At 46.3% G+C, this 17,867-nt stretch overlaps 1 protein-coding gene across 1 annotated transcript in view; it reads right to left on the bottom strand.

Moving 5' to 3' along the window:
• The window catches only part of TMEM170B (transmembrane protein 170B), a 34,043-nt gene extending 17,904 nt beyond the window's left edge, over positions 1 to 16,139 (bottom strand). The window contains exon 1 of the mRNA XM_005305194.5: positions 15,405 to 16,139. Coding sequence (XP_005305251.1) covers positions 15,405 to 15,501 — 97 coding nt within the window. The 5' untranslated portion in view covers positions 15,502 to 16,139. The remainder of the gene's footprint in view (positions 1 to 15,404) is intronic.
• Between the last annotated feature and the right edge of the window lie 1,728 nt (positions 16,140 to 17,867).

Genomic DNA, 17,867 nt, shown 5'->3' with positions numbered 1-17,867 from the left:
ATTTTCAAGCCTTCCCAGGAAAAGGGGGTAGGAGCTTGGGGGGATTATTCTCAAGCCTGCCCGGGAAAGGGGGGGTAGGGGCTTGGGAGATATTTGGGGAAAGGCAGAGCGCCAAGTGGCTCTCCCTAAATGTTTGTTTAACTCGCTTGGTGGTTCAGCATACCTTTTAACCTAAGCTGGTAGAGATAAGCTTAAGGGGACTTTCATGCGGATCCCCAAATGACCTTAGGGCAAGACCTGAATACCAGTTCTGTGGATCCACAGAGGGAATTATAGAGAACACTGATCATTCTTAAGATGAACATGTGGATGAAGATGTTCAACTGTTGCAGTTGAGTGTCAAACCCCTTTCTTCTTAGGTATTCAAAAGTAATGGTAATAAAACCGGTTTCCCCTGTAATCTTGAGGTACTTCAACTGCTCCAAGACTTAGGGCAAGTCTACACTACAAAATAAAGTTGACTTAAGTTATGTGGATGTACAGCCATCACAGTAATTAAATTGGTTTGGCATGTCCACACTAGCTCCTTCTGTCAGTGGTATGCGTCCTCACTAGGAGTATTCGTTTGCACCGATTTAACTCAAAGTGTGGGGCATTGTAGAGTACTGACAGCCGGAAAAGTCAACACAGTGTCTACACTAACATGATGTAGTTAGGTCAATGCAGACTTAAGCGCTACATTGCTTGTGGAGATGGAGTTATTAAGCTGGTGTAGTGGGCGACTTACAGCAGCAGGAGCAATACTGTAGTACAGACACTTATGTTGACCTAACCGTAGTGTAAGACCAGCTTTAGAAATTATTCCACTTCTTGATGTAGTGTGCTCTAGTGAGAAAGGTCCCTGAATATGGATGGGGAAGGGATATGTGAGGTGAGAGAGTCTGGAATTGAATGGAGTACCCCACCTCTACAATCTCCTTTACCTATCAGTCCATAGTTAAGCAATGAAAAACTGTTCTCAAATTGAAGGGGGTGGGGGAGGGGAAGAGAGCATTCTTTAGGGAGTTATGTGGCTCCTAACTGAAGAGTCAAATCTGCTGTTTTGAAAATGATGCTGCATAAGCAGCTGAAGAAGAGGCCACCGATCGTCTTCTCCTCTGCAATCTGTCTCTTTTCGAAAGCTTCAGATAGTCTCTGATGCAAGAAGCCCGGCTGTCTGATAGTGCTGAGGCCTAATCTGCCTTCGCCCGAGTGCTGATATATACACATTTACAAAGACCTCAATTTTGCCCTAGAATCTTTTAAGGAGCATAGGGCCTTGCCAGACTTGGGACTAAACAATACAACATCGCTCAAAGGGTAGGTCCTCAATTGCCACCAGAACGTCTTCCAGAAGATTATAACAAAGATCTTGTTGTGGCTATCAAGACAGCTATGGACTTTGCTGCTGTGTCTTATCCAGTGCAGCTTGAAGAAATGTGTGTACCACCAGCATTCCTTCAGATGCAGGAGATTAGAATTCTCCCTAACTCTCCAGAGGAAGTTTATGTAAAAATTTATCAGCACTACCCCAATTTAAATAATTGTATTTCACTAATAAAACATGGTAATTAGCAATCCTCGTTTGTAAACTGGATGAGTAGTTTTTTAGTCCCAACAAGTCCAGCTTTTTTGGTTCCTTGACATGGGGCATGGCCTTAGGTGGTCACTGTTTTGCCCATCCATGCGCCATTATCACTATCCAGTGAGCCAGGCACAGGTTGAGTGTAAAATTGTTCAAACCCTCCTGATAGGAATCGATCTTTCCTCTCTAGGCCTCAGGTGTAGGTGCCAGAGATACAGTTGTCTGACATAGTAAGTTGGCTGTTGTGATGCTGCCAGGTCTACTGCCAACTCCTGCCAAGGTTGCAGGCATTAACTAAAAAACCAACAAACTGATAGCTGGAGACCAGACCAGTTCACTTATGTGTTAGTGTTGCTCAAAATAGGTATTAGTCTTATAACAATATATAGACTCTATAGAATGTTTGCAAGTTGCTGCATGTGTTAATCTCATTTATAATGTCTTTATTACATGCTATAAGAAAATATGAAAGTTTTGCTTTGTAACTTTTAAAATGTTCACTCTAAACTTGTGAACGCAAATAGGAAGAGTGTTCCCCCACCCATCCACAAGGGCAATCAAAATCAGATAGGCCATCAAGGAACATCGCAATATAAAGGATTGGTGAATAGCCATATCATACTTTGGAAATGCTACACGTAAGGAAGTTCATCTTATGGACTTGGAGGCTGAATGAAAAATAAAACAAAGACACAGGAATATTTTCCATCTCTTTGCTGTTTGAACTCTCACAGGGCCAAGACTAACTGAAGCTGGAGACACCAAGGGTTACCCCTGGGTCTGCCCTGAAAGACATTTTGAATTGACAGATCACTACAACTCTGTCCCTCTTAGGATTTAGATTGCAACTTATTTGTGTGTATATGTTTGCTTGCTTTAAGTCGTAAATAACATTTCTTTTTCCTAGTTTACGTCTACACTGCATCTGAGATTGATCCACTGGCGGTCGATTTAGCAGGTCTAGTGAAGACACGCCAAATCGACAGCAGATTGCTCTCCAGTCGACCCCTGTAACCTTACTCTTCTGGTCAGGGGTAGAGAAGTCGACAGGAGAGTTTCTCCCGTCAACCCCCCGTGGTAACTCGACCTAAGGTACTTCGACTCCAGCTATATTATTCACGTAGCTGGAGGTGCGTAGCGTAGGTCAACTTACCGCAGTAGCGTAGACATAGCCCTAATTAATAAATCTTGGAAGTTACTTTATTAGAGGATTGGCTATAGGCGGCCGTGTCTGGTGTAAAATCTAGGGTACCCACTGATCTGAGGCAAGTGATTGGTTTCTTGGATCTTGAAGCAACCTGATTATTTTGTGATTTTTGGTGTAAGTGAAGATTTACCACTAAGTCCAGCTTGCCTGAGCGGCAAGATAGTTTTAATTAAGATACCTTTGAGCTATAATGTATCTCATCATGGAATAGGGATTATAAATTCTAATTCTATAGTATGAGACAATATATCAGGGTAGGCAACCTATGGCACGCTTGCAGAAGGCAGCACGTGAGCTGATTTTCAGTGGCACTCACACTGCCTGGGTCCTGGCCACTGGTCCGGGGGGCTCCGCATTTTAATTTAATTTTAAATGAAGCTTCTTAAACATTTTAAAAACCTTATTTACTTTACATTCAACAATAGTTTAGTTAGACTTATAGAAAGAGACCTTCTAAAAATGTTAAAATGTATTACTGGCACACGAAACCTTAAATTAGAGTGAATAAAGATGACTCGGCACACCACTTCTGAAAGGTTGCCGACCCCTGCAATATATTCATGTAATGTTTAAGGAAAGTTTTTTAAATGAGTTCCAATAGCTCATGGATTAGGGACCCAATCTTATTGTGTTCCAGGGGCTTCTGTATAGATTGCTCAGTCTAGAACAGGGATGGGCAAACTACGGCCTGTGGGCTGGATCCGGCCCCTCAGGGCTTTGGATCCAGCCCGCGGGATTGCCCCCCATGGTACCGCGGGCCCGGCGCTGCTCTCAGAAGCAGCCGGCACCCCTTCCCTGTGGCCCTCAGGCGGGGGGCAGAGGGCTCCGTGTGTTGCCTTTGCCTCCAGGCACTGCCCCCCGCAGCTCCCATTGGCCGGGAATGGGGAACTGCAGCCAATGGGAGCTTCGGGGAAGTTACCTGGAGGCATGGCAAGGGCAGCGCGCACAGAGCCCTCTGCCCCCACTCCCCCAGGGGCCGCAGCACTTCCTGGAGCGCTGTTGTGTGGGGCCAGGTCAGGCATGCAGGGAGCCTTCCCTGCCCCCGTGCGCGCTGCTGCCACCCCGGAGCCGCTGTAGGTAAGAGGCACTGGGCTGAAGCCTGAAACCCTCCTGCACCCCGCCCCACAACTCCCTGCCCTAAGCCTCCTGCCTGCACCTCACACCCCTCCTGCACCCCAACCCACTGCCCTGAGTCCCCTACTGCACTCTGCACTCCTGTGCACCCCAACCTCCCGCCCTGAGCCCCCTGCTGCACCCAGCCCCCCTCCTGCACCCCAACCCCCCGCCCTGAGCCCCTTCTGCACCCCTCCTGCACCCCACACCCTGCCATGAGCCCCTTCATACACGCCGCACCCCTCCTCTCCCCAAACCCTTGCACTGAGCCCCTTCCTGCACACCGCACCCTCTCCCACACCCTGCACTCCCTCCTGCACCCCAACCCCCTGCCCTGCATACAATTTCCCCACGCAGATGTGGCCCTAGGCCCAAAAAGTTTGCCCACCCCTGGTCTAGAAGATACCATAAGAGATGCTTAGTTTTGCAGTTCATAAACTGTGGATTATTGTCTCCAGAGATAACATGCTTGTTAAAAGCAAATTTTTTTTAAAACACATAAATAAATATATAAAGGTGAGAAATAACAGACCTCAAGCCTATTGTTCCTCTGCAAATTTGTGTACAGAGTTAATCCCTTACCTCTCTCTAAAAGTGCCAAGTTTCAAAAAGTTCAATGAATAGAAGATTGTTGGGGGAGGAATAGATCTGGACAAGAAGAACTCTGGAGATAAATGTGAGAAGGTAGGGACAGGCAGTAGAAACAAAAGTCAAACTGTTTGAGCAACATATTCCAGAAGTCTTGAGGTCTTTCTGAGTGTAGTCTTCATTGATTTGAGATCTAACATACCATTCTCTCACTAGAAGGGAAAACCTATAATGGCAGCAGGCTGTAAAGAGACCCAGTTTGGGAATATTTTAATGAAGTTCCTCTACCTGTGGGTAAGAGAGGCATGTGTGAAAAATGCAAACAGTGCAACAAAGAAATGCCAGGCCTGGTTGCCTGAATGAAACAACATCACGAGAAGTGTTTCTTCTCAGGAGGAATCACAAAATATCAGGGCTGAAAGGGACCCCAGGAGATCATCTAGTCCAACTCCCAGCTCAAAGCAGGACCAATCCCCAGACAGATTTTTGCCCCAGATCCCTATAATGGCCCCCTCAAAGATTGAACTCACAACCCTGGGTTTAGCAGGCCAATGCTCAAACCACTAAGCTATCCCTCCCCCCAAAGGAGGCTTAGGGCAGGGAGTTGGGGGACGGGGTGCAGGAGGGCTTCCGCAGCACTGAAGATGATGAAAGGAACATGTCTGAACATGCAGGATCTTCAGGTTGGTAAACTTTTTTATTTCATAATTCTTTTTTAAGGACTGCTTGTCTTCCTTCTGGACTATTCTTGAATTCTCATGTTTGAGCAAAAAATATAGTTGTTACTCTATGGTACTATCATTTTAGATGCAGTTGTGATAAAAAATAAATAGCTGAAATAGGCAGATCTTGCTTTTACAATTTCACCTTTAAAGTAGTATTGAGTGTCAGTAAATGCAATGAGTAATACTAAATGAGTAGTATGGTAATAAATAACCTCATCGACTTATTTTGTTTAGGAGAATCCATCCTCAACATACAGGATTCTGAAGACTACCCACCTTCAAGATCACCATCATTTTCTATAGTTTCAGAGTTATCTGCTAATGATAGTGTTTCAGTCACATCATGTATGTCACATAGCAACAGTATATCACCTGAAGCAAAAAAACTAATCTAAAAAGTTTTCAAAATAAGTCATTTTAAAAATGTTGTCTACTTCTAAAAATGAAATCACATCCATCTCTGAGTTGTGAAGAAGTTATAACAACCAACAAGAACGCCCTTTTATGTAGAAATCCATGATTAAATTGAGTCTTCCTGACTAATGATTTAAATCAAATCCACCCTGCCCAGGGAACTGTCTGTGACTCCATGGTGAGAGTGTTACATTTGTCATTGGCTTGATGAACTCTAATGATAGAATATACCACCAGTTTGGGTGACTGCCTTCTTTTTGACAGTCTGCCCTGAGGTAGGCTCTTACAGCCATGAGCCACTCCAGACAGCGTGACAGCTGGCTCAAGCATGTTCTCATTTATTGGCATCACAAGATGTCCTGGAGGAGTAATATGCAACGTGTCAAGGAATTTAGGAGATTTCCCCTGGAAAGCTTCCATTGGACTCTTGTGTCTGCCATGCAACAGAACAGCTCTTGAAAAGTCTGCATTGGGCTACAAGTTAGTGAAAGTGAGAACAAAGTCTCATCACATGACAAAGAAGAGATGGGAGCAAAAACATTTGTGCTCCTCAGCCTATGGATCCTTTTCTTAAGTCTTGCTCCCGTGACTATTCAGTTGGAAGGACTGCTGGCTGGGCCACCTGCAATGCTCCCCATGTTTTGATGGACAGAGACACCTCATTCTTGCTGAAACTGTAGATGCAGACTTCCTGGGTGGCTGTAAGACCCATAGCACCCAGTAGGGACAGTGGTGCTGATATAGGTATGCTTGAGGACAGGGGTTCTCAAACTGGGGGTCAGGACCCCTCAGGGGGTTGCAAGGTTATTACATGGGGGGGGGTCGCGAGCTGTCAACCTCCACCCCAAATCCTGCTTTGCCTCCAGCATTTATAGTGTTGTTAAATATATAAAAAAGTGTTTTTAATTTATAAGGGGGGGGGGGTCACACTCAGAGGCTTGCTATGTGAAAAGGGTCACCAGTAAAATAGTTTGAGAGCCACTGCCTTAGGAGGCTAGGGGATGGGTACCGTGGGGTCATGTCCCTTTTAAGCTTCTAGGCCTAGGGTATGTGCTCTAGTCTCCCTTCTCTAAAAGACAGGGATCAAATGACCTAGGACTTTGGGGAATATGTTGATGACATCTCCCTGCTGCTATCTGAGCCAGAGGAAGAGAAAGAATACTCTCTTTTCCCTCTAAAGGTGAAGTAGTGTTAGCTGGAATGTCAGGTAAGAGCTTATTCTGAACCCTAACGGTAGCACTGATGGGCTGTGCACTGATCTGGGGTAGTGGTCAGTACCACAAGTGGAATTTTTACCATGACCTACGAATCCAAGACTCATCTGAAATGTCACCATAGGTTTTGATCTTAGGTCACTTCTCAACGAGAGAGACAGGAACCTGTCCTCTGGGAGGCAGGCTCTTGATGTTCAGGAATCAATCAATCCAATGAACCCTATCATCTTTTGTCGTTCACCAGGAGACCTAGTTGAGAGAACAGAGAAAGGACATACACTAACACTGTTCAAGTCTCCTTTTGGGATTGCCTCAGATCAGCCAATCATCCAAGTATGGGTAGCCCTGGATGCCCTGCCTCCTTAAATGCGCTGCCACCACAGACAGCCATTTAGTAAATACTCTGTGTTGTGGAGAATCCAAAAGGCAGCTCTCTATATTAGTAATGGTAGGGCCCCACTGTGGATATTTTCTGTGGACTAGATAGATGGCTATATGGAAATATACATCCTGCAAGTCAAGAGCCACAAACTAGTCTTGAGGTTGAAAAGACAGAAAGATGGATGCAAGTGCTACCATTCTGATATGGCATATGCATTTGCTGAGTCTCCTCAGATCTAGGATAGGACAACAACGTCTCTTCTTGAGAATGAAGAAACACCTTGAGGAGAAGACTTTTCCCTTCAATTCTGGTGGAACCTCTATTATGGCTTCTAGATGAAGTAACAAGGCTACTTCTGTATGTAACAAGCTCTCAAGGGAAGGGTCCTTGAAATCGGTTGGAGAAAGAGGGTGGGTAGTAGGTAAAGAATGGAATGGAGTGGCATGGGCAGTGATCTCCAGTCCATATGTGAAATGTCATGGTAGATGACATGCAGTGGAATAAGGTGAGGAAACTTCCAAAGGTGATGCTCTCTAGACTGCATCCAAAGTGGTTCCCAATGGTACCATCAAATTGCTGACATGTTGTGGGAGGGGTGCATTGCTGAGGAAGGCTGGCATCCTCTGCTTTATTTTCCTGGCATGTTCACTTCTTGGTCTGATATTCAGGCTGCCTAGGATGAGAAGATAGTGTCTACTGTCTTTAATAGGGCTGAGGGCAATATGGCTTGCAGTATGGTGGTGGGGTGTAAATCCACAAAGAGCAGAGATAGAACTGAGTCCTTGAATGAGCAGACAGGCAGTGCTCTGCACTCATTGAACAGGCCTAAGCCCTCAAAGGGCAAATCTTCAATCATGGCCTTGGCTTCTCTAAAGATGCCTGGGGCCAAGAGACTTGGTACATTGTAACCATAGGGGCCACTGACTTGGCCACAGTGTCTGAGGCATCCATTGCTGCCTGTAGGGTTGTCTTGGCCACTAATTTGACTACCTTAACTGTCTTTAAAGTTTCCTCTCTGCTGTCATGCTGGAGCTTTGTGACAAAGGAAGTCACCCTGTCCTGTGTTAGAAAGTCATAACTGAGCAATAAGGCCTTAACAGTTAGCCACACACAACTATAAGAAAGCAGAGTGTATGACTTTTTATCCCCAAAAGGTCAAAGCCTTCTGCGGCTCTTGGCCCCTGGGGACACTTACTCAATTTTGACTTTTCTTATACTTCAGACACAATTAAGGAGCACAGATTGGGGTGCCAAAGAAGTACTCAAATCCCACGAGAGGTACCTGTTACCTCTCCTCAGTTTGTTTTGCAGCGGGCATTATGGCGGTTGGTATCTGCCACAGGGCCTTGGCCAGGTCAAGCAGTCCCTCACTAACATGGAAGGCATCCTGCTTGGACTCAAAATTAACAAGATTTTAAAATAGCTTGAAGAATATGCTGTTTTGAAAGGCTTTGAAAACAGACTCCAGCCAAAACTTTGAGCATCTAAAGTTACACATCTAAGTAACTGGCCTGATTTTCCACAGGTGCCGAGTACTGGGGATCGATATGAAAATCCAGAGGTGGATAAAGAACTGGTTAAAGGGGAGACTGCAGCGGGTCGTACTAAAAGGTGAACTGTCAGGTTGGAGGGAGGTTACCAGTGGAGTTCCTCAAGGTCCGGTTTTGGGTCCGATTTTATTTAATCTTTTCATTACTGACCTCGGAACCAAATGTAGGAGTGGACTGATAAAGTTTGCGGATGACACAAAGTTGGGAGGTATTGCCAATTTGGAGAAGGATCGGGATATCCTGCAGGGAGATTTGGATGACCTTGTAAACTGGAGTAATAGTAATAGGATGAAATTTAATAGTGAGAAGTGTAAAGTTATGCATTTAGGGATAAATAACAAGAATTTTAGTTATAAGCTAGGGACGCATCAGCTGGAGGTAACGGAAGAGGAGAAGGACCTCGGAGTCCTGGTTGATAGCAAGTTGACTATGAGTCGGCAATGTGACATGGCCGTGAAAAAAGCTAATGCAGTCTTGGGATGCATTAGGCGAGGTATTTCTAGTAGGGATAAGGAGGTGCTGGTTCCGTTATACAAGGCACTGGTGAGACCTCATTTGGAGTACTGTGTGCAGTTCTGGTCTCCCATGTTTAAAAAGGATGAAATCAAACTGGAACGGGTACAGAGAAGGGCCACTAGGATGATCCGAGGAATGGAAAATCTGTCGTATGAAAGGAGACTCGAGGAGCTCAGTTTGTTTACCTTAACCAAAAGAAGGCTGAGGGGGGATATGATTGCTCTCTTTAAATATATCAGAGGGATAAATACCAGGGAAGGAGAGGAATTATTTCAGCTCAGTACTAATGTGGACACGAGAACGAAAGGATATAAACTGGCCGTCGGGAAGTTTAGGCTTGAAATTAGACGAAGGTTTCTAACCATCAGAGGGGTGAAGTTTTGGAACAGTCTTCCGAGGGAAACAGTGGGGGCAAAAGACCTCTCTGGCTTTAAGATTAAGCTTGATAAGTTTATGGAGGGGATGGTTTGATGGGATAAAGTGATTTTAGTCAATAGGTCAATAACGTGCCATCACTGGTAATTAGCAACAATGGTCAATGATGGGATATTAAAAGTTACTACAGAGAACTTTTTCCAGAGGGTCTTGCTAGAGAATCTTGTCCGCATGCTCGGGGTTCAGCTGATGGCCATATTTGGGGTCGGGAAGGAATTTTCCTCCAGGATAGATTGGCAGAGGCCCTGGAGGTTTTTCGCCTTCCTCCGCAGCATGGGGCAGGGGTCGCTGGCTGGAGGATTCTCAGCGATTTGAAGTCTTTAAATCATGATTTAGGGACTTCAACAGCTGAGACAAGGGAGAGAATTCTTCCAGGAGTGGGTGGGTCAGCTTTTGAAGCCTGCATCATGCGGGAGGTCAGACTAGATGATCATAATGGTCCCTTCTGACCTTAGAGTCTATAAGTTCAGTACACAGTATCTTGGGGGGATGAGAGGGGGTGGAAGACTTATTTAGCTGCCTATGTTTTAGGCATCTAAAGTTCAGAAATTTTGATTTAGCTGGTTTGCCTGTAATTGATTGGTTGGTCATATTCGTTCAAGATCAAGTATAGTAATGGAAGATTAGGAAGAAACACAAAGATACTGCCAACTGAAATCCAGTCAGGGTTTTTTTTTGTTTTTCATTTAAATAGACAGGCTGTGGGGTGGAGGTGGGAGAAAGAACAGGGAAAGATATATAATCACTAGAAAAGAACACTTCTCTCCAAGACATAGAATTGAAACCAGGAGTCCCAAAACTCAATATTCTTCCGTTGTCAGCAAATATTTGTGAAACCTGCTGGCAAAATGTGTCATCCCTCTCTAGTGCCTGATCCACCTATTCAGCCTACTACTGCTACCAGTTAGTTAGCTCAAGTGGCCTGTGCTGGGGATGAAAAGATCCAAACCCTACTGATGACTCAAGCTGGGTTCAATATAGCTCCATGTGATTAAAAAAAAAACTTTAAAATTAAAACATTACATAAAAAAGAACTACACTGAAAAAATGCAAAGATTACAAAGTCCAACACCCAAAAGTTAGGAAATACCAGGAGGCTGCTAATGAAATCCCCTTGTTCTTATGAATTATGACAGTCTATTATACAATCACATACAAATTTTTCCACACGACCACTGTCTCATTCAGTGCACAGCATAGATGGGGCTCTGGAAATAGCTTAGGGTTGGGTAATGAATGAGGCTGTCATGTGTAGAATCCCTACCTCATTTGTTGCAGAAGTTAGATGGTGTGTAATGAATAAAGCAGGGGGTTGCAGGAAGAGGAAAGCAAAGTCTCATGTTTAAGGAAGCTGAAAGCCACCCTAGAGAATTAGATTCTATCTCTGCCACTGCCACAGAGATTCTGTGTGATGTTAGTGAAGTCACTTAAACCAAATGTCCTCAGTTGGCCTCTAGCTGTGTTTTTCTTTTTCTGGGTGCCCATGAGACACCTGGGACCAGATCTGCGTAAGTGTGAGCACTCACAACTATAACTGAAGTCAACTGGAACTGGGCTTTGAACAAATAATATGCTATAAAAATGGCTATAACATGCTAAGTTTTCTGGGGGGAAAAAACAGGTTCTAGGTGTCTCAAACTGGGCACCCAAAATTTGTGGATACTTGACAATTTTGGCCTTCATCTTTCTAGGCCCTCAGTAAAATTGATATAACACCACCTAGTCTCTCAGGTGTCTTGTGTAGATAAATTCATTCATGTTTGTGAAGCACTCATACTACAGCAGCTAATTAGAAAATACCCAGGATAAAATTCATAATTTTGTATTCAATCCAGGGTTTGAATAGGGTGCAGTAAATAAACCTGAGGCCATACACTAGATGACTATAGAAGAAATACTGAAGACTCCTCACTCATTGAATGAGGCAAGGCTTCTGCAGAAAAACTAGTCTGTAATTACATGATTAAACACTATCATAACGCATATGCTCAAGAGGGCCGAATACTGGTTGTACAGGCAAACTGAATCCTGGCATTTCGTAGAAGTGCTTCACTTTGCAACTTTAACATAGTGCCTTTTTCTTTTCTTTTTTATGTAATTGTATGATATTCTTCTGGCAATAACCTAATACTGTTACTCCACAAAGGCACATAACTCCTCACACGAAGACAATATAATGTCTAAAAAAGAGGAGCCTGGAACATAAGCCATACTAGAGTAAAAAAAAAAAAAAAACCCACATATACTGACAGATGCTAGCAAGCAGCAGTCTGTTAGGCAGAAAGAGATGTAGTCATGACATGTAGCAATAAATATATCCATGCTCTGCAAGGCAACATTTTTGCTCAGTTAGCAGGGCTCTTCAAAATGCTCAACTGGTTTTGAAGTGAAGGTGGTTTTCTATTTTCTGCACAATGCTAATAAACGGTAGGCCTGATTTTCAGCAATGCCAAGTAACACCAGCTCTCAAAATTCAAGAATTTAAAGTGCTCAACACCTCTAAAAATCATGCATTTTTAAAAGGAAACAGTGTCCACAGTAAACTGTGGAGACTAAAGTTGAGATTAACATAACATACTCTGACTTTAGAAGATGTAATCACTCACTCTACAGCAAGAATTTTTCAAGTTCCCTCTCTAAGCAGGGATGTAGAGAAAGAATGAGGTACAGTGCAGGGATGGGGAAAACAAAACTAACTCAGGTGCATGAAGCTTAAATCCTTGGAATATGCAACAACAGGGAAACATGCAGAAAAGGTACATAACAGCTACATGGGGTAGTGGAAATAAATGCTGCAGTTTCCTTGAGTACAGAGGTAATCTTTAAACATAATACATTTTAATATAGCCTAAAAATTCAGTCAAACTGTTCAGCAAACCTTCACTTTGCTTATATAAACTTTACAGTTTTATACAAACAATCATTACAAGGTCAATTTGTTCATCTAACTTTGATTGTTTTTTGTCATCAAGAGGCCTGTTTGATTCCTGAAGTCAACACGTAAGGGTCTTCTTGAATACATTCCTGGGGCTACATTTCTTTGTAGATATCTTTAAAAATTTCTTCCCTCACTCCATCCAAGAAATCTCTTCTTACACACTGTACATGTCAAAGGTAGAATGAAATGCTTTACACTCAGTTGAGTTCAAAAATTCTCATAAATGCGGCAGGAGAACAAATGAAGTAATAGTCAGCAAGCAGACCACTCATTCATTCATCCACCTTTCTCTCTGTATGTAGTGTCACTGTACCCAACTCTCTGTAAAGCAATTTATTCTACCTCTGTCAAATATTTTGAGGGAAGGTTTGTTTTTTATATATAAAGCTTATTTTATTTTATTTTCCAAAAAAAAATCAGTTGTAAGTCTCACTAACATTAGCTGTTGAGTACTATTTAAAATAAAATGAAAATAATGTTTAAGCTCCTAAATACATATCCACGTAAGTCACAGTTTTTATAAAGAGCGAACACAAAACTCCTCAAAACTATGCCATATTATGCTATGAAAGTCACTCATTGTCAGCAATAGGTGTCAGCAACAGATAAAGCAGAATATGTTTTAATTGCAATTGTAATTAAGGAAAAAGTGTATTTCACACACCTTTAGAAACTGTCCGACCCATTTCTGACACCAATTGGTAAAATATACAAATTTTAATTTTTTACTATTCATTAAAGTGAAGAGAGCTCCAGTTATAAAAAATAAATTACACAGCTCTTCGCTAAATTCCATATAAGCACAAACGATCACCCTCATTACTTACTACTCAGCAATTAGCTCAGATTCACAAAGACTATGTGAATGGAGTGGATACAGTAAAACAGAACACAAATTTCTGGAAGACTATCAACTTTCTCCTGTATCACTTACATTTGGTAACATACTCTGGGGTTTTTAGCATCCAGTCTTCAAAGGTTAGAAACTATATGCTGTGGTGGTGCTGTATAACTATTTAGCTTTCTTCCAAATCCCCTCCGGACTTGATGCACATTGGGCATCAAGTGGACACTGGGCCCCACAGCAACAAACTGAGAGAAAGCACAGTTTTAAGGAGGACTGGAGGAAAAAACACCACAATAAACAGCAACCCCTCTACAGCCTTTGTATGCTGAATGATTAATACAAGAATCTACTTTGCTGGGTGATAGCCAGGTATGAAAAAACCCTTAGCATTAATGATGAAACTTTAAGAGGAAATCTGCCACAGAAGTGTCTATCACACTCTGGCATCCTTTTCCCTTAAAGGCAGCTAGGAATCTAGGATTTAAATTTTAATAAAATATAGTTAATTTTCCAATAGTTATGTTTGCATATATTCAGTGTATTTTTATTACTATTACTACTACATGTATTCAGGCTTCCCAGGCTTGAAAAATTTACTTTATGCCCAGTACTCCAAGGGAAAAAAACCTACTAGTCAAGTTGAAAGTCCTGTTACCCTTCCCTCCAAAGTCATGCCCCCTATGATTCAGAGAGGGAAGAGAAATATATTCATTATATACTGTGTTTTATTGTCAACTTTTCAATTTGCTGCATTTAAAAAAGTCTGTCTCTTCCTTCTATTATGACTTCTTTCTACTTCCTCACTTTATTCAACTTTCTTATTTTCCTATGATAGACTGTGGTGTATTGCCAAAAGCAAATGAATTTTTCAAGTCTTGAATGCTTATTATAAAAAAATCTCAACATTTAAAAGAAAAGACATATCTAGCAACTCCAGCCACAACTACATCAATGGAAAAGACAGGGTGACGGGGAAGAGGAGCAGACAATTTATTTCAAAACCAGATTACTAATATTAATCTCTCAATGCCAGGTAATACCTTGTACAGCAGAAATCCAGACCCTTTTTACCTCAGCCCTCCCTCTTAGTCCAATCATACTTGTATAGGAAGTACTTGCCCAATAAGAGCTCCACCATTACAAAACTTCTGCCTATCAACACAACCAACAATCAATTGATGTGCCCTACATCCCATGCAATCCAGGTGACTGTGCTCTTCAGTGTCAAAGCAAAATTAGTGGGCAGAGTCTAGTAGGATGCAAAAGTCCAGAGTTTATTGAGGTAGTTGTCCCCCTCCTTCCCCTCCCACAGGGGTTCCTTGCAACAGTTTTATTAGCATAGACCTCCCAGTAGTCTTCCTTGTAGTAAAGCAAAGAAAGAGTCCCCCCAAAAAACTACACAGTACTGGGCCAGACTCACTTTCCTCCAGATTACTCTGGCAGTCAGCAGTCTCTGCACAGGCCCTTTCCTTGGGGAGCAAAGATAAGAGGACTATTCTCCCTAGTCCACCAGCTATTAGGCTGTCCTCTTCTCTTTTTAACTACCGCTTCATGCCCTGGCAGCAAGCCCAGGTGTAGCGGCTTAATGGGCCCACTACAACTCATCAGCCTTCTCTGGCTCAGTATGGGGTTGCCAACCCTCATCATCACACCTGGCCCCTTTTTGTCACCAGCCCCCAGAGAGGAAAGAAACAAATCACTGTCAGCCGTCGCTGACCACAAGCGGAGGCAAAAGTGAGAGTCCCCTGGGCCCTGCTAGTGATGTGGGACCCCACCGACACTTACGGGGGCTCTGCCTTTAACAGGATCCCCGCTCTTATCGCATTTCGGAGTCACCCCCGCCCCACGGGCCTGGCTCAGGCTAGAGCAATGTGCACGGGCACCCCGCGCCGGGTAGGGGGGGCTGGTTACCGGTGAGGCTCCGCAGCACGGTGCCGTGCGCCCACAGACTCAGCACTTGCTGCACCGACAGGTTGATCATGGAGTTGTCTCCCGCTTCCGCCTTCATCTTCCCCGGGGGTCTCTGCGCCTCCTCCGCTGCTCCTCGGCCGCCAGGGGCTGGCGGCGGCCGGGCCGCGGGGTCGGGCGGGAGGCCGGGCTCCTTCCGCGCCCAGGCGGCTGCTGCGGGCCGAAGGGGAGGGCGGCGAGGGGGCGGCTACGGAGAGGGGGCCGGGGCGGCTGGACTCCAAGGCGGCAGCAGCCTCCCCGCGGCGGGGGAGACATTGAGGACGGAGACGGGGCGTGGAGGGGGCCGCTGGCTCGCCGCCTCCGGCTCGGCCCGGAGCCTCCTCAGGGGCAGGGGACGGGTCGGCGGGGCTCCGAGCCGGACCCGGTGGGCGAGAGGCGGGGGGCAGCGGGACGGGAGGCCCCCGCCTCCCTTCTCAGCCTCTTCCTCATCATCGCCCCAGCCGCCAGCATCACCTGAGACAGGGGCGGGGGAGGTGCCCGCGAGGCACACACGGAGCAACCGCCTCCCCTGCTCCGAACCGCTCTGTGCGCGCGTGCGCCGGCCGCTCTCGTGCCACCCCCTGCAGTGCACGAGCCGGCGTCAACGAGGCACGCAACGGTGAGCGCGCGTGCTCTCCACGCTCGGGGGCAGGGGGCGCGCGCGCGCCTTCTGACTGCGCAGGCTCGACTCTCTCTCCTGGTAGAGGCGAGAAGCGCCTTGCCTGGTACATACTTGGTTGCCTAGAGCGCAATTGGGTTTCATTGCAATGGGGGTGTGGCGTCTCCATTTGCCCAGCCCTGGAGGCATCGCACCCCCTACCCGTCCTGTGCCAACCAGGGCCGGCTCTAGCTTTTTTGCTGCCCCAAGCAGCAAAAAAAAAGCGCCGCCCCCTCAGCCCCCCAGCCGAGCACCACGCCGCTCCCCCGCCGAGCGCCGCCGGGACCCCCCCAGAGCGCTGTCCCCCCCCCAGAGCGCTGCCCCCCCGCCGAGCACCGCGTGCTGGAGCCCACCCCCCCCCGCGCCGAGCGCCACCAGAATCCCCCCCCCGAGCGCCGAGCCCCAAGACACCCCCCCCGCCAAGCGCCGCCGGAACCCCCCTCCAGCGCTGCGCCCGCGCCGCACCTCCCCCCCCGAGCGCCGCGTGCCGGAACCCCCCCCCCAGCGCCGAGCCCCGCACTGCCCCCCCCCCCCGCCGAGCGCCACACCACCGGAGCCCGCCCCCCCAGCGCCGCGCTGCCGGAGCGCCCCCCCCCGCGGAATGCCGTGCCGCGCTCCCCCGGCTGCCCCTTACCAGGTGCCGCCCCAAGCATGTGCTTGGGTGCCTGGTGCCTGGAGCCGGCCCTGGTGCCAACCCACCCCATTTCTGCAGCGAGTAGGTCTTCCACTTTTGCCCCCATCATACACTGCCACACCCCCTGGCTTGAAGTGGTTTCCGTCATATGTAGGGTTTACAGTTTGGTTGAAAGGCTCTCAGCCCCCTAAAAAAATTTTCAGCACCCCCTGCTACCACTCCTACACCTGGGGAGCTAGCCTCAATGCTGACCCCAGATGGCAGTGCTTGCACTTTTAGCTGCCACAGTGGTACCCTGCCCATGCACCTGTCCTGTCACTGGGGTTATGGTATGGTGGTACAAGCACCCTGCTGCCCCCAGTGAACAGTGCTCACGTTATGGCACCCACAACCACCTTCACATTGAAGGCAGTAGCAAAACTCCCATTGACTTAAATAAGATCAAGTCCCTCACCGCCGGAGCTCAGATTTGCACAGCACTAAGCATTCCAGTAGGATACTTAAAGTTTTATTTTAAAATGAATTAAATGCAATCTAATGCTGGTACAAGGGCAGCAACTTGGTCAGCAACAGAAGAGTCAAGGTGCACACACCCAGGGCCGGCTCTACTGTTTTTGCCGCCCCAAGCAGCGCGCCGAATTGCTGCTGCGGACGGCGGGAGCAGTCCGTGTGCCATTAGGGCGGCACGGGCATTTCCGTGGCGGCGGCAATTCGGGGGCAGCTTCTGTCTTCAGCCAGAAGACAGAAGCTGCCGAATTGCCGCCGCGGGCAGCTGAACATAGAAGCTGCTGCCGCCGCGGAAACACACGTGCCGCCCTAACGGCACACGGACTGCCCCCGCCGTCCGCGGTGGCAATTCAGCGCGCTGCTTGGGGCGGCAAAAACACACGGACTGCCGCCCCTTGCAGATTGCCGCCCAAATCCTGGTGCCTGGAGCCGGCCCTGTACACACCCTCCTTTGTATAAAGCATGACTATTAATGTAGCACAAGTTTTTGCTATTATTTTGTTTGATAGCTTTGAGTCTATCTTTATCCTATAGAGCGTTTACCATCATTAAACTATGTAATACAAGAATAAAATTCACAAAAGAATGAGCTCTCCCTGCACTTGTCCGCAATAGTAACAATTAGTGC

This window comes from Chrysemys picta, chromosome 2, assembly GCF_011386835.1.
Source record: "Chrysemys picta bellii isolate R12L10 chromosome 2, ASM1138683v2, whole genome shotgun sequence".
In the NCBI taxonomy this organism is placed as follows: domain Eukaryota; kingdom Metazoa; phylum Chordata; order Testudines; family Emydidae; genus Chrysemys; species Chrysemys picta.
Note: the sequence above shows the minus strand (reverse complement) of the source record. Positions and strands in the feature narration are given on the sequence as shown.